Below are 20,815 nucleotides of genomic sequence, written 5' to 3' on the forward strand. Positions count from 1 at the left end.
AGGCTGCACCTCAAGCACTGAGTGCAGTTCTGGAGGCCTCACTTCAAAAAGGATGTGGACAAAATTGAGAGGGTGCAGAAGAGAGCAATGAGGATGATCAGGGGTCTGGAGACTGAACCCTACGAGGAAAGGCTAAGGGCCTTGGGAATGTTTAGTTTGGAGAAGAGGAGATTGAGGGGGGACATGATTGCTCTCTTTAAATATTTGAAAGGATGTTATTTGGAAGGAGGGCAAGGAGCGGTTCCAGTTGGCAGCAGAGGATAGGACCCGAAGCAACGGGTTTAAATTACATGCAGAAATGTATCTGCTGGATATTAGGAAACACTTTTTCAGGGTCAGAGTGGTTCAAAGGTGGAATCAGCTGGCTAGGGAGGTGGTTGGCTCTTTCAAGAAGAGGCTGGATGAATATTTGTCAGAGATGCTTTAGGCTGGTCCTACACTGGGCAGGGGGTTGGACTAGATGGTCTGTATGGCCCCTTCCAACTCTATGATTCTATGACCAGGCTTGTAAGAAGGAAAAAACATCAAGATTCAGTCCAGTAGAACCTTAGAGACCAAGAGGATTTCTGGGGTATAAGCTTTTGGGGTAAAAGCTTTCAAAAGTCTTGGCCCCCTTCATCAGATACCATATTTGTCAGCTTTTGACTTCCAAAAAATTATATCCTGAAAATCCTGTTGATCTCTAAGGTGCTACTGGACTCAAATCTTGTTATTCTATTGCTGACTGACATGGCTACCCTCCTGAAGCTATAATCAAGATCTCATGTTTAATTATCCTCAGAGAGTTCTGAGATACAAGTGAGTCCATAGTGCTCATGATGAACCAATCTAAATAACCTTTCCACAATAGGGGCATCTCAGAAAGATCACATAAACCTAAATTTAATTTGAAGTCAAACATAATGAGCTAAGGAGGTAAGTATACTTTTTTTCAAAAACACATCCAAAATTGCTCCCTAAAGCAGAACCTGAATTGCTGCTATTTATATTTTATTTCATAGAATACCTCACTGTCGATTTCTTATTAATCTTTCCCAGAATTTTCAATTTTCTGACAGCTCAAAAAGCTCATGGGAAGTGCTATAAAGGGTTGTTTCTAAGATTTTCTCTGTGATTATAACATATTCCATTAACAGAGAATCACAGTGGACTTTCCACATGCCAGAAAAACACCTATATCATGGTTTTATTACTAAACTTTTGGGTATGCATCAAAACATTATGCTTTTCATACAATGGAAAATATTTCAGGTGTTCACTCTAAGAAGCTAGGTTGCAGCTTCCTTGCATCTGTATACTGTATATTCACAATATGAAAAAAGTCCTTCTAGGATGATCCAGAGCCAGATTGGCGTAGTGGTTAGGAGCACAGACGCTAATCTGGGAGAACCGGGTTTGATTTCCCAACTCCATATGCAGCTGCTGGTGTGACCTTGGGCTAGTCCCAAGTTATTTCAGAGCTGCTCTCTCAAGAACAGTTCTCAAAGAGCACTCTCAGTCCTAAGTACCTCATAAGGAGCTGCATCTAATAACTGAATTGTGATAAGGCCCTGTTCCTTTCGAACTACCACCAGCCGCCTGTGCCCGCCGGCATATATAGATTAAGATGAACTGAATATAGAGTAAGATGAACTGAACATCAGCACAGACTGTATCCCACTATGTCTAGTCCATCATGATACGTTTCCGCCATTGATATGCAATACTACTACTATTAGTACCATTGTCACTAGCACTTTATGATGTCTATGATGGCTTATGATTGTTTTAGAATTGCAGTTGTATGTCTCTTAACTTTTATGTAAGCCGCCCTGAGCCTGCTTTGGGAGGGAGGGCGGGGTATAAATAGAATTAAATAAATAAATAAATAAATAAAATAAACAAACGGGCGCTATCTCAGAATTACAACTGATCAGTTCCCCTCGGGGAAATGGCAGTTCCGGAGGGCACAATCCATGCTACAGGTTCTAGGCGAAATGCCTCCTCAACTTCCAAATGCATTTTCTCCTGGGAGGTGGGCAAGCAGCGAACTTCCATTTGGCATTTTAATTTCCCCCCCTTCTCTCTGGACAGAGAACAGGCTGGAAGGGGAGGGGAAGTCAATTCAATTGTGCCTCAGCCCACCTTCTTACAAATGCTGACAGATGTGGCAGGAAAGACAACGGCATGGTCAAGCTTTCTCCTTCTTCCCCCTTCTTCAGGTAGGGAGCAGAGAGTTGGGGGATGTCAAATTCTAGAGAGGCTAAGGCAGTAGATTCCTGGAGACAACAGGAAAAGCCACCTTGACCTAGGCTGACCAGGGTCAAGTGGGAGGGGATCCAGAGATAAGATCTCCATGCAACAGGAAATTGCTCTCTTTCTTTGAGATGCTCAGGCAATGAGAGGACACAGTTTGTGACTCTTTAATAGTACCCCAAAATCTACTCTTCAAAGCTCCCTGCCTAAATAGGTCCAGTCTTGAACAGCATGTTGCAATGGATCCAAAGTAAAGACTGCAGCAGAGGACACTTTTGCACATATAAAGGGGAGAGGCAGAATTTCCACAGACTCCCCTTTTGAGCTCAAATATACTCCACATTATTCTCCAAAGTCACTCAAACCTCAGAAACAGCTTTTTGAGAGGCAGGATGGATGGAGGGCTACAGAAGACAAGACTGATCTACTCTATGAGCAGCGCTCCACTCACAAATCTTTGGATCCAATCCACTGTTCTGCCTTTTTCCTTGCATGGAAGTACCTTCTGTACAGAAACCATATATAATGTTTCAAACAGACTGGACATGGTTCTGCTGCAAATCATCATTCTACTTGGACTCTGAAGTACAGATAAAAGAACTTTTTTTAAAAAAACCCAGTCTTTTAAATTATTATTTTAAATTATTATTATTTTAAAGAGCCATAAATAAAGTATCCTCCTCACAAGTCTTCCCCTTTATCCTAAAAAGTTTTATCTAGGCTTTCCTCAAATCCCAAAATAATCATGAAGTTGTGGCAGTATCCTCACCATGGCTCAATTTGCCTGCAATGCTGTTGGCAGGTATCCTTTGTTCTCAGGTAGCAAATTGCATTCAGGTTTGTCTCATCTCTGCTAAATGAGTAATAAAAGTCAAGTTCTAAACAGAATGTCTGGAACTTGATAGTTAACAAAGTAAAAACCAAGGAGTGGAAATGTAAAAATCAGTGGGACCAGATGTTAGTAATTACATCTAAGCTATTAGAAAGCCATAGAAGAAAAACGCGGTGGAGGAAAGCCCCTCACAATACAACTGAGAACAAAACCTGGGGGCAACCAATATATCTGAAACTACCCCCCAGGGATACCAGGAAAAGATCTTTGGGACCATCTCTCGAAATTATATTGATCTTCCTGGAAGAACTATACTTTGTACACCGTAGAAATTTGAAAAAACAAATCAGCTTACATTTCCTCAGTAAAGAGAAACAGCAGGGGTATTTCAAATAAAGCTTAAACATCTTTCAGGTTCTCTTAGTTATTTTGTGACAAGTATGGGCAAAAATGACTCCCTAAGCCACATGCAGGCTTCCAAGTTCTCATATGTAATTCACAGCAACCCATTCGAACAACCATATGGCTTGCCAAATCAGCTCCAGTTTACAATTTATTTCTTCAGTGCTTTATCTCTGCGACATTATAAAGTTGAAAATCACCTGAATTCCTCTGGCAATTTAAAAATTAGGAGAATGGTTATTACTGACCAGTGAAGAGCTCCATTTTTCTTAATATAAATCTTTGTAGCATTTCTGTTACATGCTGTCATATGCTACCGTATCATTATTATTATTAATCAGCATGCAGAATACTATTATATACTGTATAACTAAATAACACATAGTCTGCTAAATTATAACCGCCTGCTTCTCAATAATACATTTAACTAGATGACTGGTCCTTGCGAATCACTTGCTTAGATCCTTTGAGAGGGCTATTTTGTGCTGTATCAGGAAGGGGGATGTCACAAAGTCACGTTAGCAACTTGGATCCATCAGAACATTTCCACACGTGGAAGGATTTCTGCCTGCAAAATGTTCTGGTGGGTCCAAGCAACTAACTAGTAGTCTGGATTATAATCTTAAAATATTCTGAATGACTGACTGTGTGCACACTGAAACAAGTTCCCTCTTTGCTAGACTAATGTGGCATAGATTTATATGCGAAAATTATCACTGGAAAAGCAAAACTATACTTTGGTGTAGGAACACTGGATGACTATGTATCTGTTCAGATTAAAGGCATGTACAATGTAAGAGAAGGTTCCAGCAAACTATGATTAAAATAACCTTTTTCACCTTTTCCAACAGGCAGGTTAATTGTTTGGCCCTGCCGGTCTTACTAATTTTCTGGAACTGATTTGCACAAATAAAAGAAAGATTGTGATCTGTTGCCATTCTGCAATATTAGGGGAAAGCCTACAGCTATGACTGGCTATGTCTCTCTGGGAATTTTATCAAACACATTATGAAATAGTTTGAGAAACAATACCTATCAGACTGACATCTATGTAAACATCATAATAACAGGAAGGCTTGACATTAGACATTCTTAAGTGAGGATATCTATTATATCTCCCCTACCGACACACGCACACCAAGACTTCCTATTTGAAGCAAAATACTCCTACATAGGTCAAGATTTCTTTACAAAGACTAGTCTCTCTGATGGAATTACAGATGAAGTAAAATTCAAGCAATCCCCTTTACAATACTGTGCCTGCATTCTCTTTTTCATTTACAGAACCTTCCATTGCTAAGATAATAGGAAGTGTTATGTTTCTTTTCTAATATGCCACTGAATATTGTATCCCTACCTTATTATTTTCTTATAGAGATAATTTGTGCTGATGGTTCTGTACAGTTTACTAAACTGTGGCTTTGAGTGAGTGTGCCTAACTGCTCCATCGAAGTAGTCTTCAGAGTGCATAGTAAGACCAGTCAGACTGAAGGAATCTTTACAGCAAGGCAGGTATGCCCCATGTCTATAGGTACCCTTCTCCAGTCCATTTGACTGGACATTTGCTTAAACTGACCCTCGCACTAGTATTTTTTCAGTAATAAGATAGATTGCTGTAGTTATTGGCAAACAGCAAGAGGCAAAGAAAAATAAATGGCTTTTATTAATTATTTCTAAATGAAAGTACCTGATTTTTTAAACTAAATATCCTTGGTTAAAAATGAAGCATGAATTTTATACAAATATGTAAATCTCAACATATTCAGTCTCTATAAACGATATCTATGATCTATCAACACTTTTTTGTGTGCTTTTCTATGTAAAAATATCTGATATCAGGCACTATAAAAATGAGAGGTCTTCACAGACTTCCATACTAGGGTTGCCGGCCTCCAGGTGGGGCCTGGGGATCTCCTGCTTTTACAACTGAGATCCAGCTGACAGAGTTCAGCTCCCCTGGAGAGAATGGCTGCTTTGAAGAGTGAACTCTATGGCATTGTTCCATGCTCCTTCTCATAAATTTTTATTTAGTTTTAACACATAATAGGGTAGGAAGGGTACAAGGGATGAGATAAGACATTAAGGGAAGTTCCATCAAGTATATATAATAGCTGTTACACATTTTCTGTCTTAATTTTGTTTCCAGATCTCTTTCATTTATATATTTACTAAAGCTTGTGACGCTTGATCAGATCACTAAAATCTTCTAATGTGATTCCTGAAAAAAGTGAAGTTCTGTGCAGTTCAAGTTAGAGTTTCTCCAAGTTTATTATGGTTATATTCATTGTTCGTGGTCTTCAAAGTTTCTTTCCACCCAGTCATAAAAGGGTATCCAATTATCTCTCACTTTGGCATTGTTCCACGCTGAGCCCCCTCCCATCTCCACACCCCGCCCTCTCCTGAATCCACCCCCAAACTCTCCAGGTATTTTCCAATCCAGACCTGGCAACCCTATTCCATACTTAGAAATAGAGCTAAAACTCTCCTTCATCATTTTTATTCTCTTACATGCTACTGTTCTATTCTAGTGATGAAATCAGATAAACCAGGTAGACATTTCTCTTTGTCTCTGACTCAGCTTACTGAAAATAGATATCTTAGGAACAGAGACAATAAATGTCTTAGCTGCCCAGAAATGAAAGATAGTTAGTGGCCCCAGTATTATCTCATTGCTCATAGTGGTTGCTAGAGCTTAATCAGAGAATGCTTCAAACCTGCTAGAAGTAGATTAGGCATTTCATTTAGCCACTAGAACAATAGTACATGTAAAATAATACAAAAACAACCTGTATGTAAACTTGGAAAAATTATAAATAAGGGAGAACTTCCTCATCCATGCAAAGCACGCCAATAATGCTTGAAACAGGGTTGCCAAAACCAGCTTAGAAAATTTCTGGAGATTTGGGGCAGTGCCTGGGGATGGAGGAGTTTAGGGAGGGCAAGGAACCCAACAAGGATATGAGTCCACCCTCCAAACCTGCCAATTCTTCCAGCAGAACTGATCTCTGTAGTCTAGAGATCAGTTGTAATTCCAAGAGATGGCCAGGCTCCACCTGAAAGCTAGTAACTATAGCCTGAAAAGTAGAAAGTGCTACAGTGAAGAAGCCAACAAGGCAAGATGTAAATTCCTCTTGATAGATTCAGTAAACAATAGTGTTTTAAAATGTAAGGCCACCATGTAGCTGTCTTGAATAATGTAGTACTGAAGGCAGCAAAATGCATTTATACATACACAGTATGCCTAACTGCACAGACACATATATCAGAAAAGAAAAAAAGAACCAAATTGACAAACTGTGTACTGACATTAAACCTACTGTTTAGTTTGATTTCCGGAACAGTCTGTCAGTTCAGTGTATATGGATTCTTATTTTCTTACCTGCCAAAACTGTGAAAATGGGATTCAGAGAGAATAGCAAGATATGTGGGAAGCTGATGAGCTGGGTTCAAAAAGCATTTGGGTCTGTTCTCTTTAGAGAATTACTGAGCTGTTAAATTCAATACTGTTATACATATAGTTAAACAATTGCACAAAACTGGAACAAAACTTCTGTTAGCTCTCAAAAGATTTTTTTCCCCTTCATGGCATTTTGTGGATCAGCTACCATGAAGGAATCACAAGCTTGTTCTCTAGCCTACTTAACATAATTACTCTTCACACTCATTTATGTAAATGAGAGAATAATTAGTGCAGCACCAAAAATATTTATTTTTACATGTAATGACATGGCCTTCTGTGACAGACTGCACTTTTAAAAGCTTAGAAGTGCTGTGTAAACAGATAAATGGCTGTGAAGGGTTAATTCTTCACAGAGCCAGGGAGCCTTGAGTGACAGGTTGTTCCAAGAGATCTGATTGGTTAGCATCAGCTGAGCAGAAAAATATTTCTGAACTGGATGCTGAGGAGAATTCAGTCTGATTTCAGCCCTAGCTGAGAAGAATCAACTACTCACTAGGAGTGCACATTCAGCATAAATCAAGCCAAAAAAATACCCAAAAATACTTTACTGGTATTTTTCAGGTATTATTTAATCCAAATACAGATCAGATAAACAGTTGGTACAGTTGACCCCAAATAAAACAATTTTTTTTGCTTTTATTTGGCTACTAGGAGCCAACCCCATTGTAAAAACAATACAATGAGCCCTAGACTGAGCCGTGGGTGGCTGTCTGTTTGGGGAGGCTGCCGGGTGGCTGGCTCTCCCATCCCTCTCTCCCATCGTAGGGCAGGGGGCGCAGGAACCTGGGGTGTGGGCTGGGCTCGCTTACCACGGGCGAGGCGGGAGGCACCTGGGGACACCACACAGGATCCTCCCGGCCACAGCATGCCTGCGGAGCCGCCTCCAGCTGGGCTCAGCCTCTTCTGAGCGAGTTGGTGGCTTTCTGTCATGCAGCAGCAGTGGAAGAAGAGGCTGGGAGGGGGAGACCGACACGAACTGCCCTGCTCAGCATGACAACCCTTCCTAAGCTGCCTGCCCCGAGAAGGAGGAGGGCCCACATAGCGGGGAGCACCCCAGGGGTGAAGCGGCAGCGGTCTCGGGCTGCAAATGCCAGCCGGGGCGGGGAGCGTGCACCTCCTGGGGCCCCACTGCCCTTTCCAAGTGGTGGCAGCAGCAGGAGTGAAAGGAGCCAAGCTGGTGCCGGCCATGAGGGGATGGGGCATGGAGCACCGTGGCGGGCCTAGTGCATTTGGAAGGGGGTGCCAAAGAGGGCCATGCACTGCTGGGGCAGGAGGGCGACCTGCCGACCTCTCGCAGACTGCTGGGCAAGGGCGCAGTGGGGCTGCCAGCATCCCCGGCTCAGCTCTCTCTGCAGCGGGTGCACGGCCCAAAGCAGAGTGGGGGAGTGTGGGCGGCTCTGCCTCTGAGCCCCTTGGAAGGAGGAAGGAAAGGCAGGATCCAAGCATGGATGAAGTGTGGCATTCTAATGCGACTCGAGCTGGTGGTGATTGGAGAAACAGACAATGCGACTCGAGCTGGTGATTGGAGAAACAGATGGCCGCCGGCCTTGCTGCGTGGCCAGTCTGCAGCAGCTCATTATGCGGCTCTTTAACAACAGGACCCGCCAGGCCCGCTGCAGAGGCATTTGTCTCCATCTGGTGAGGGCTCCAGACTCACTTCTGTTGTTCCAGTTGGCGGCTTCGGTGGGCTGCCGAGGTCCTTCAGGGAAGAGAAGCAACTGTCTTCAAGAAGGGGGTTGAGTATTGGAAAGAGCATTCCAGCCTTATGGAAACCAAAAGAGCCAGAGAATCCTCAAAGAAAGTGTACGAGTGTGTTTGGGAAAACACTGGAAGAAAAGCCTCTCAACATAAAGATTTAAGTAACTGTTAATAATTGAAGAAACTTATATTAGCCCGAAACATAACAATTAAAGTCTGTGTATGTACTGGTTTTACCTCAGAAATATCAGCCCTCGATTTCACCTGACCTTTCCCTTCTATTAAATAAAACATTTTGTAATTTTGGCTTCCAAAATGCCTCAAGTGCCATTTAAGTTGTTTTAGTTAAAGCAAGCTCCTGATCCTTCCATTAGGTTCCTGGGCTGAGCCAACAGTCAAAATATCATACTGTGACAGGATGGGACAGCCAGCGTTCTTCAGCAAAGAAAAAAACACATTACTAGGTGGCTCAGTCAGTAAAAAGAAAGAAAAATTGAGGGAAAATCTTGCCTCGGAGGGAAGGAAGTGGACAGGGTCGTTAAACCTTCATTACAGAGTGCAGATGCTGCTCTGCTAAAAGTTCAAGAGCTGACTGACATTCAAAACAGCTGACAGTGAGGTGCTGTTGGTCAGTGACAGAGCCACTTGAGGACTGAGGAGTTGGCCTCCCTGAGTTGCATGCCTTCAGAAGAAGCAGGTTCAGTTTTGGTGCTGGTGGATCCTGGACTGCAAACAAAGACTCAAGTCTCTTCTCCTCCATAGTACATAGCGTCTTTTATCAGCTTTGACTGATACGTCAGCTACAGCTGTTCATCAAAAACTATGATTTGGCCGTAGTGACCTATACTCTGATTACATTCAAGATAGATTGTGCTGCTTTAAATTGTACATGGGCTGCTTTATACTGACTGGAAACTTCTAATGGTTCAAACTGCAGCAACTAGGGTATTTACAGAGATTTTGTTATGGGGATCATATCATTCCTTTGCTGAATAGACAGAACAGGCTGCCTGTTTGTTTCTGGTCACAAAAGAATTGGCTCTTACATTTAAAGTCCTAAATGGCTTGAATCTGGGGTAATTGAAAGACCACCTCCTCCTGTACTGACCAGCATGCCAATTCAGATCCTCTTTCCAAGTGCTTTTCTCTATGCCCGTATCTGCAAAAGTGAGGTGAGTAGCAACTGGACACAGGTTTTTTTCAGAGCCAGAACTGACCTCTCCTTTGGGCCCTCTCTACCTTGGGGACATATTTGGGGACAGAAACTTCTAAAGTAAAGGAAAAGCCACATCCATGGCCCTAATATTCATAACTTGGGGGGGGGAAGCTTTGTAGAATGCAACTGATCTAAACTAAGCTATAAAGAGAGATGAGGAAGGCAGTTTTGAAGATAAGTAGTACCAAATGTGATTAAGGATTTGCAAATCAAAACAAGTATTTTGATTTGTGTGCAATGTGTATCAGGAAACTACAGAATGGAACAGTAACTGTGAATGTGTCAAAAGGTGTCCCATTAGGAGCTAAGCATCCATCATTGCGGTAGCTGCAGTAGTTCCAAACTGGATTAATGTTGCTTGCTTTTCAACACGACTCTATCATGATTTTAAAGGAAGCCTTATCACAGAACAAAATAAAGGTGGAGTTGGTAACTCATGATCTCTGTAGAAAAGTCAGTCCTCTTGGGTGAGTTCACAATGGCCCTAGTTACCATTCTAGGTGGGATACCCAATTACTAACATGTTTGGGGGGGGAGCTAGAGAGGCTATGAAGCAATAGGCCTAAACACTGCTTCCTTCCCTCCTCACACATACTACACATATCACTGTTGGCAAGTTCATTTTCATACAGGTTCCAGGGTATTTGTAAGGCAAGAGGACACATATTCAGTCTGTTATAGGCTTCATGTGTATGTCTCCCATGCCAAATGTAGAGAAGGAAAACTGGCTAATTAATAGAAAACAGAGAGTGAGTATAAATGGGCAATTTTCTCAGTGGAGGGTGGTAAGCAGTGATGTTCATTAATGATTTGGAGTTGGGAGTAAGCAGTGAAGTGGCTAAATTTGCGGATGATACGAAGTTGTTCAGGGTGGTGAAAACCGGTGAGGATTGTGAGGCACTCCAAAGGGATCTGTCAAGGATGGGCAAGTGGGCGTCAACATGGCAAATGGAGTTCAAAGTGGCCAAGTGCAAGGTGATGCACATTGGAGTAAAAAATCCTAAATATAAATACACATTGATCGGGTCTGAACTGGCAGAGCCTGAACAAGAGAGAGATCTTGGAGGTGTAGTAGATAACTCACTTAAAATGTCAAGACAGTGTGCGACTGCAATAAAAAAGGGTATTAGGAAGGGTATTGAAAACAGATCAGCCAATATCATAATGCCCCTATATAAATCACTGGTGCGACCTCATTTGGAATACTGTGTGCAGTTCTGGTCACCACACCTTAAAAAGGATATTATAGCTTTGGAAAAAGTGCAGAAAAGGGCAACTCAAATGATAAAAGGGTTGGAACACTTTCCCTATGAGGAAAGGTTAAAGCGCTTAGGGCTCTTTAGCTTGGAGAAATGACGACTGAGGGGTGACATGATTGAGGTTTAAAAGATTATGCATGGGAAAGAGCAGGTAGAGAGAGATATACTTTCCCCCCTTTCTCACAATACAAGAACTCGAGGGCACTCCATGAAATTGCTGAGCGGTCGGGTTAGAATGGATAAAAGGAAGTACTTCTTCACCCAAAGAGTGATTAACACATGGAATTCACTGCCACAGGAGGTGGTGGCGGCTACAAGCATGGACGGCTTCAAAAGGGAATTAGATAAGCATATGGAGCAGAGGTCCATCAGTGGCTATTAGCCACAAGGTATAGATAGGGACTCTGGGGCAAGTGATGCTCTGTCTTCTTGGTGCTGGGGGGGGTCAACAGTGGGAGGGCTTCTAATGTCCTGGCCCTACTGGTGGACCTCCTGATGGCACCTGGTATTTCTGGCCACTGTGTGACACAGAGTGTTGGACTGGATGGGCCTTTGGCCTGATCCAACATTGGCATCTCTTATGTTCTTAAGGAGAATGAGACTGGGGGGGGGCATGAGAACCCCACTTCCCAAGAGCTCAGATGCAAAGGTCTCCCTGTCAAATGTGGATTCCAGCTACAGAACTTCTAGATTCTAACTTTTGCTTCTTCTAGAGGCTGAGCTCTACTGGCCCCACTACCAACTTGCCTTAGGTAAGAAACCAGATTTTAAACAATTGTTCACTTCTCTTCTGTTTTGATGTCAGGTCTGTATTTTAGCAACTGAAGGCCTGTTCCTTTCTTTCCCATTCCCTGTTCCTATGTTTCTTCTTGACAGCTCTTTAGTAATGCTTGACTTGATTGCCCGCCTCATGTAAAACACTGAAAATGTTAAACATTTCTAGAGGTAAAGGAAAGCAAAGTGTGAAAACTGACATCCCATTTGTTTTGACTGAAACAGCAATTCTCTATCACTTTAACGTAGGAGTTCAGCTAAGAATTTCACTTAGGGAAAAAAATGGCTTTCTTCACAGATAAATAAAATGTCCCAGACAAAAGTACTGAGGAGGCAAAGAAACAAATATATGTAATATACTCAAATGTAATGCACCTCCGGCATATCCGGTACTACAAATATTGTCTGTTACATTCCTTAAAATGTCCATTATAAACTATTTGAGACAACAATAAATAACAAGTATGACAGAAATATAAATAACTTTTATGAAGCACTGGAAGCTGCTCCATTAGCTCAGCCCCACAGGAAAATAATACTATTCTACCAATCACACTTGAGTTCTATTCCTCATAAAATCCTGGTATGCTGTCCAATGAGGCTGAAATTTTGCACAGAGAGGCCACCTGGTGAGGGGCATAATCTGTCAGATCTGTTTAAAAAAAATCTGGATCAAAATGGCTAAATTACAATACTTTTAAAACCATTCTTTGAAATATAGGCTGTTCACTGCTTGCAACATTTTGCATTTGTACACCCCAAACATCTCTCTAATTTTAATTAGTTCAATAATTAAGAAGCCCCCTGCCATTGTGATCTGAAATCTATTTCGTACTGATAAAGTGAGGTGTTCATATCCACTTGTTGGTTTTCTTTGTTTGGTTTTGCTTAAGAAAAAGAAGTACATAGTATATTGTCTTGGAATAAAAATCTACATAAAGGTTTTAATTTGTTTGAATGTTACATTTAAATTATACCTGAGACTGGATCCAACCAGATTTTCCACGGGTGAAGGAGGGGTCTACTTCGACCACCCAAAAAGGCTTTGCTGTAGATAATGACATGGGCAGAAGTCATTAGGGTGAGGGCAATGGTAAGGAGGAGACTTTCATGAGATTCACTGAAAAAGCTGGCAGGAGCCAACCCTTGATATATTTTTCCCCTAATCAAAAATTTCAGTTCAAATATCTGTTGTTATTCAGCAATACATTTAACATGAACTATTTAGTTAATTTAGTTTACTAAACAGCAGTCAAAATAAATATACTAAATTAGGGAAGCAACTTTGGGGGAGGGAAACAAGAGCCTGTTACCCTGTCAGTAGAAACTGGTGGCAGGAGGACAAAACAGCTTGGTTATGTGGTTAGGGGAGTGGGAAAGCTAGTCTTCAGTTGTCTCATGACTGGGGGGATAGCTGGTGGGTATGTGCCCCAGTAGAGGGCTATCATTCCTATAAGTCCTGGGCAGAGGAAGATACAATGTCAGGATGCAGCCCAGCCCAGAAAAAGGAGGCCTGGCCACAGGTGGGCCACTCTTTCTTCATGTCTGCCTCTCAGTCAACCTAGTTGTGCTGAGGCTGGGTCCCTTAACTTTAAAATTGTGCTACTGAATGCCAGGTCAGTAAATGGGAAAAAAATAGTCATTCAGGATTTAATCCTGGATGTTTAGGCTGATCTGACATGCATTATGGAGACCTCATTGGAGGAGGGTGGGTGTGGAAATCTGACCCAGATGTGCCCTCCCGGTTTTCTCTGTACAACAACAGGCATGGCCAGGAAGATGGTAAGGCAGTGTCACAATGGTCTTTCATGATTTCTTTTTTTCCCCCAACTCTTTTTATTTGATTTTTTAACGAGAAGGTCTTTCATGATTTCATACATCTACAAGGTGCCCGATGGATCCCGATGGTTTCCAATTGGTGTTTGGGGATTTCCCTGCCTCAGCTATAGATGATTCTCACAAGGCTCTGACTACTCTCTGGAATAGGGAGATGGCCCAGGCTATTGACACAATTACTTGCTCCTCAGCACCCTCTTCACCTGCACATTGCCCAGCAGTCTCTCTGGTTTACCAGGGAACTGACTGAGATCAAATGAAAAGGATAACGGATAGAGCACCATTGGCAGAAAATTCCAAATGAAACTGATCAAACACAGCATGCAGCCCATATTAGAACTGTGAAGATGGTGAAAAGACACCAACTCTCTACCACCATTGCATCTGCTCATAATTGTCCAGCTGAAGTATTATGTAAACAGATAAAGGACTGTGAAGGGTTAATTCTTCACAGAGCCAAACAGCCTTAAGTGACAGGCTGCTCCAAGAGATCTGATTAGTTAGCATCAGCTGAGCAGAGAAAGACTTCTGAAGTAGATGCTAAGGAGAGATGCAGTCTGATTTTCAGGCCTAGCTGAGAAGAGTTTGGTACTGACAGTTTCGGAATTCAGCCCTGACTGAGAGCAATTTAACACAGACAGGAGAACGGGAGGAAAGATGGCAAGGAAGTTTGGGAAGTAGGCAAAGACTCCCATTTGGGCCAAAGAAAGGGGACAGATCGTCTACTGAGAGGAGAATTCCCCTACCCAGTCAAACAGGGAGTTAGCTCTGAAGAGTGAAGAGATCTCTGGTCTGTTGTGGTTAGAAACTGCCTTTGGAGACCTTAAAAATCAATTTAAAAACTCAAGATGAGTATTGGTGTTTCAAGAGAAGGGGTTTGGGTACTGGGAAGAGTGCATCAGCCTTCTGGAAACCAAAGGAGTCGGAGAATACTCAAAGAAAGTGTACTGTTGTGTTCGGAACAAAAGCCTCTCAACATAAAGATTTTAAGTAACTGTGAACAGCTTAAGAAACTCTCATTAGCCTGAAACATAAGAACTGAAGTATATGCCTTTTGATTTTACCTCAGAAATTTTACCCCTATTTCACCTGACCTTTCCCCTCTATGTTGAATAAAATATTTTGTTAACTGAGAATATAAAAGCTTCTCAAATGCCATTTAAGTCATATAAGTTAAAGAGGGCTCCCATTCCTTCCCTCAGATTCCTGAGCTGAGCAAACAGCCGAAATAGTATAATATGACAGGGTGGGACAGCTAGAATACTTCAGGAAAGAAGAAAGCAGACAACTAGGGTGGCTCAGTCACAAAATGGAAAGAAAAATAGGGGAAATCTTGCCACTGAGGGAGGGAAGAGGATGGGGGTGTCATTGGGGGCTTTTACATTACAGGCTCAAGGAATTAGATTCTGACCAGACAATGGCCCACTGTGATCAATTTGCTATTTACTTTGCAAACAAAATTGCTCAGATCCGCTCTGGGTTAGACGCTGTCATGGATGCATGTTCAAACGATGTACCTTTGGCTTCTACAATTTATATGGATATCTTTCAGTTTGTAAAGCCAGAGGATGTGAAGAACAAGTCCCCTGGAGAGCTGAGACCGACCACCTGTGCTCTCGACCCTTGCCCTTCCTGGCTACTAAAAGTTGCCAGAGGGGGACTGGCTGAGTGGGTAAGGGGACTGGTAAACACTTCTTGAGGTTGGAGGTTGTACCACCCATGCCCAAGAAGCAGTGATTAGGCCTGTTTTTGAAAAGAAAGAAAAAGTCCTTGAGCCCTTTTATGTTGGAGAAATTCTGGCCACTTCTGTAATTTTAAAATTTTGGTTTTATGTTTTTATGTAACTTATTTTATGTATTTTATTAATATTATAAGCCACCTTAAGCTCCATAAAGAAAAAAGGCACCTAATAAATATTTTGAAACACATCAGATTACACTTTATTTAAGAACTGGAAATTTTTCTGATTCATATTTTTCTGGAAACTCCATAATAATGCCCACCATGGTGGTAGGCCCTATTATAAGATCATTCCTAAAAACCATAAAATCATTCCTGAAAATGTTGGAGGATTTCCCTTGGAATCTTCCAACATTAGCCAAGTGTCCTCCTATGGTAGAGGCAGTGCTGTCTGCCAGTATAAAGGCAAAACCTCCTGGACTCTTCAGAAACAGCTATATCAACAAGGCAGAACATAGCTGGAATTGACTGTTTGGAATAAACTCATGAAATCATATGCAAAACAGTCAATACTATGTGGGATTCAGGATTACAGCTAATTACAATATAAACCCACAATCAGTGGGCTGGATAAAACCAGAACAATGTTTGAGTGCAGTGACACCTTTAAGACCAACAAAATATTATTCATGGTATAAGCTTTCGTTTTCAAGCACTTCTTTTTGTTTTTTTGTTTTTTTAATTTTTTTTTAAATTTTAAAATACATCACATGTATTAAAGTGTAAACACTTCTTCAGATACCAGCTTTTCTGCTGGTGAAAAAGGAAGGAGGGATCCCATCAAACAACAACAAAAAATTACACTGGAGATCATTAGATCCAACTGCACAGAAGCTATGTTGAATGGGGCCACAGTACCCAAGAGAATTGAACTTTTTTTTGTTCAGTCGCACAGTCGAGTCCGACTCTTCACAACCCCATGGACCAGATCACCAGCCTTCCTGTCTTCCGCCGTCCTCTGAAGTTTGCTTAATTTTATGTTCGTTGCATCTATGACACTGTCTAACCATCTCATCCTTTGCCGTCCCCGTCTTCGTTGGCCTTCAATCTTTCCCAGCATCAGGGTCTTCTCCAGTGAGTGCTCCCTTTTCAGTGAAAAAGCTAGCTGGATCCAAAACAGTTTGTATTATCAAAATTAGGGATGATTGGCAGAAACAATAGGTGCAAGATTAATGTAGGGCTCTCTAATAATTGTACTGGGATAAAGAATATCATTGATAAGAATATGAATACTCTAATGCCAGGTCACATGGTAATTGCCACTCCTATCTAGAGATATAAAATTCTGGAAATTTTGAAGCCTCAGAAGAAAGTTGACCCCTCCTCTTTGGCAAAAAAACAACAAAAAACAACCCAACCCAGAAATTTTGGACAAAACCAAAATATTTGCTATATTTACTATCTTATCAAATCTAACCTAATTTTACTGCTTTAACAACATAAAACACATCACTTACAACATGTTTAGCCTATAAAATTGCAATATTTGACATATTTACAAAATTTAAAAGTTATGAACATCTTAGTCCTATACAAGCAAAACTCCAAATGTATCTAATACTTGAGAGAAAACTGTAAACTGATGCATCCTATGCAGGGGTCATTTCGTAAAAAAAGAGGTGCAGGAGCTCATTAGCATAACTCATTAGCATAACTCATTTGCATATGCCACATACCCTGGCATCACCGGAAGTGTGTCAGAAGGCAACACCCACTGCTCAAGCTCCACTGGGCTGTTTCGGATTGCTAGCTATTGGGGGGGGACGTGCAAATCTGTCGCAGAGGAGAGAGAGCTTGTACCTGAAGGCGGGCCGGGGGGCCTCTGCAACTTACCTGGCTGCTTCTTGCTCCTCATGGTCCTACTGGGGGCTGCTGGGAGCAGGGGGTGGGGCTTGTTGCATGTGCCCGCCCCCTGGCCTCCTTACTGCCGGAGCTACGCTCCTGTGCGCTCCCGCAGGAAATCACCCCTGATCCTATGCTATCTTAGCGCATGTACCTTCATTTTGTTATCTGGTTAGAGAGAGCTAAGTTCTCAATTAAACTTTCCATTATTCTCTGAGGCTTTAGTGCAGTTTCTGCCCTTCCTCCTCCTTATCTTTGTTTTCCTTCATGCAAAGTAAGGCAGTCTGTCAATAAATGTCCCATAGTGGTTTGAGGGAGAAATGAAAAGGTCAGCCACCTCAGGTCAAAAGGACAACAGAAGATATACGTTGAGAAGCAAAGAAAATCCTGCATGCTCCCTTTGTGAAGATTCAGCATCCTTCTAGTGCAGAAATACATCCTGGATTTAAGAGCTATATATGCTTATAGCATGCCCACCATTGGAAAAGTTGACAAACAAAGTTTCTTCCTGGGCCTTCAAATCTCTCCTCCTACTCCACCCCCATACTGTGTGCACCTGCTAAGAGTATGGAGATACCAGAATTCATTGTCAATAAGTTTATGAGAACTTCAGAGTCAAGAACAGACAATTAACTACGTTTTTTATTTAAAAGAAGAAGAGTTGGATTTATACCCCACCCTTCACTCAAAGTGGCTTACAATGACCTTCCCTTCCTCTCCCGACAACAGAAACTCTGTGAGGTAGGTGGGGCTGAGAGAGCTCTGAGAGAGCTGTGACACCCAGCTGGCTTTATGTGGAGGAGTGGGGAATCAAACTCGTTTCTCCAAATTAGAATCCGCTGCTCTTCACCACTACACCACAGCTGGCTCCCGGGACAACTACTGGGACAAAAAAATGCAGGGAGAATTTATTCAGTTTCTTGATTATATCTGCTTAATTCCTTTAAAACAAAACATTGCTCTAAAAATGTATCTAAATTATTTTCTTCAAAAGAATTAGCCTCTGAAACCCAACTATCTATCTACCATATTGAAGATGTAAAAAAGAATCATCTTTTTAGAACGCCTTTTAGGTTTTTGTTCATATCACAGGCAAGCTGACAAAACAGAACTCCACTATTAAATAGGACCCCACTGTTCATATAATGCATGAAGGACCAGTAAAAATAACCAGGTTATGTATGTTTGTAAGAGAAGATATTTTTACCTTGACAGTATTGTTGAAGCTGTTAGAAGGGAAATATTCTGTTTAGAGGTTAAGAGTGCAGTCATATATTTTTCCATGCACAGAACAGGAAAAGTAATCTGAACAGCCGCAGCATGCAAAAAACAAAAACAAAAAGGGGGGCAAATGAAGGGCAATAGTAACCGGAAAACTTGAACGAACAGTTAATTCAAAAGAAGCACAAAAGAAGCGCAGAAAGCCAAAGTGGATTCAGATTAAGAAACAAAAAGGTGCAAGCACTATTGTTTTATACATGTTGAGTTTAGCAGCTTTCGAGGATTTTGGAAGAGTACATGCCATCATCAGGAAATAGAGCTTTCAACTCACCAAGGCAGAAATGTGTGAAGCATCACCTGAGACCTCGGGGGTTCTTGTGCTGTTTGGGAGTCTGTGAGGATTACGAGCTATCGCTTGGCACCAGCCCAACATTTTCTCCTTCCACTTATCCCTTTTCAATTTCTGAAATTCTGAAAATAATTTACATTCCCTGAAACAATTATGTTTTGAGTTTCTTGCAAGTATGTCTCAGTGCATGCGATGACACGTTTGACCTGTGCATAAATAATTGAACTGTATCTACTGATAGGAAACATCAATGGTAAGGGCATCAATCCTAAATACATTATTTCCTAGAACGAGTCCCAAGTAAACGTGCTTTGGAAAACAGCTTATGGCATACTTAAGAAAATGAAACAAGTACTAGTTTATTTTGGCTAAAACCCCCACACATTTAGGATTGAGGTGTTAACTGGAATATATAGAGCCATAACAAAACATGTTACATGCACTAACAATTCAATGCAATGTTTCCCCAAATTCAGTGTGCCTTGTTTAAGTGTAGTATCAATTAATGACGGGCCTTATATAAGATTACTACAATCTAGTAATTAAAGGTTATGTTGGGAAAACATCTTTCAAGAATTTTTTTTCCTAAATTTCAATAGTCTTTAAAATCCACACATAAAACAATACATTTCCATGGTATATACTAGTTCTATTGAAGATGGTCGTACTTGTAAGAATCCAGGGCTATTTTTGAGCAGGAACGCACAGGAACGGAGTTCCGGCTGGCTCCCAAGTTGGCCACGGCCAGCAGGAACTCATTAGCATAACAGGCCACACCCAACAGCAGAAACTCATTAGGATTGGCTACATTAGGGGTGCGTGGCCTAACATGCAAAGGAGTTCCTGCTACAAAAAAAGTCCTGGGTTTTGAAGACAAACAAGGTAAACAGAAAAACAAGCAAAAGGTGGGTGTGGCTGGATAACCACACTTCTGGTAACATGGGGGTGCGTCCTAATGTGCTAATGAGCTGTGCTGGTAGGGGTGTGGCCTATTATGCTAATGAGTTTCTGGTGTTGGGTGTGGCCTATTATGCTAATGAGTTCCTGCTGGGCTTTTTCTACAAAAAGAGCCCTGAGAATATATGTAAACTACTTCTTCAAAAACATACTTGAAATAAAAAAGACATCTGTTGCTATCCTAATCATACTCTTCTGAAACACTGCTCCCTTGAAACAGTCCAGTTCAATGCAGTTTTATTCCAAACTAAACCTACTGAAATCAATGTTTTTTCCACTACAGTAACTCTCCATAGGATTGCATGGGCAATCTTATTTCCTTCTTAGTACTGAAGCATGCAATTCAAAAGAATTTTAAATATTGCATTAGCTATGTATTATGAACTGAAAATAAGTCATATTTCAAATTGCTCTCAGATGGCTGAAAGTATTATGTATTATCTAAAACTGTAAACAATCTGGAGATTAATTCCCTTGTCGCTTGGATATGTAACAATATATTCTAAAAGTGTTACAGTAAGCAAGCGCAATTGCAGAAATCTAGTTTCAGTTCACTTCCATTTCCCTGCTCTAAGTAAAAGATAGTACATGATGACCAGGGTAGCTGACACTTAAGTTTGCAGCCCCATCAATCTGCCTCACCACATATTATTTGAACTAGCAATACTTGGCACTCCTCAGTTAAAATGCACTGTTTAGAGTCACATCCTCCAGTATATATAATTCTATTTTGGTCTGGATGGACTCCCTTGAACATTCCAACACGCTCCAAAATCAGTTCGCTCTCTGATCTGTCATTCAGAGGGTCTCCCTATCCACTGGCTGCTTTGCTGAGTCCTGCCTCCAACATTCTAAACAGTTTGCTGTTCCTCTCCCCCCCCACAGCCAGTCAGAACACAGAGGTCATTTGCATATGTGGCCTGATTCGCCTTTGCCTCGGAACACAGAGGTTGTTTGCATATGCGGCCTCACTGGCCTTTCCCTCTAACATTTT

At 41.5% G+C, this 20,815-nt stretch overlaps 1 protein-coding gene across 1 annotated transcript in view; it reads right to left on the bottom strand.

Annotated features, from left to right (window-relative positions):
• The window catches only part of MARCH1 (membrane associated ring-CH-type finger 1), a 126,453-nt gene extending 107,487 nt beyond the window's left edge, over nt 1-18,966 (bottom strand). Inside the window, exon 1 of the mRNA XM_015414024.1 lies at nt 18,847-18,966. Within this exon, the coding sequence (XP_015269510.1) occupies nt 18,847-18,948 (102 nt within the window). The 5' untranslated portion in view covers nt 18,949-18,966. The remainder of the gene's footprint in view (nt 1-18,846) is intronic.
• Between the last annotated feature and the right edge of the window lie 1,849 nt (nt 18,967-20,815).

Source organism: Gekko japonicus, unplaced genomic scaffold (genome assembly GCF_001447785.1).
Source record: "Gekko japonicus isolate JY-2015 unplaced genomic scaffold, Gekko_japonicus_V1.1 scaffold2749, whole genome shotgun sequence".
In the NCBI taxonomy this organism is placed as follows: domain Eukaryota; kingdom Metazoa; phylum Chordata; class Lepidosauria; order Squamata; family Gekkonidae; genus Gekko; species Gekko japonicus.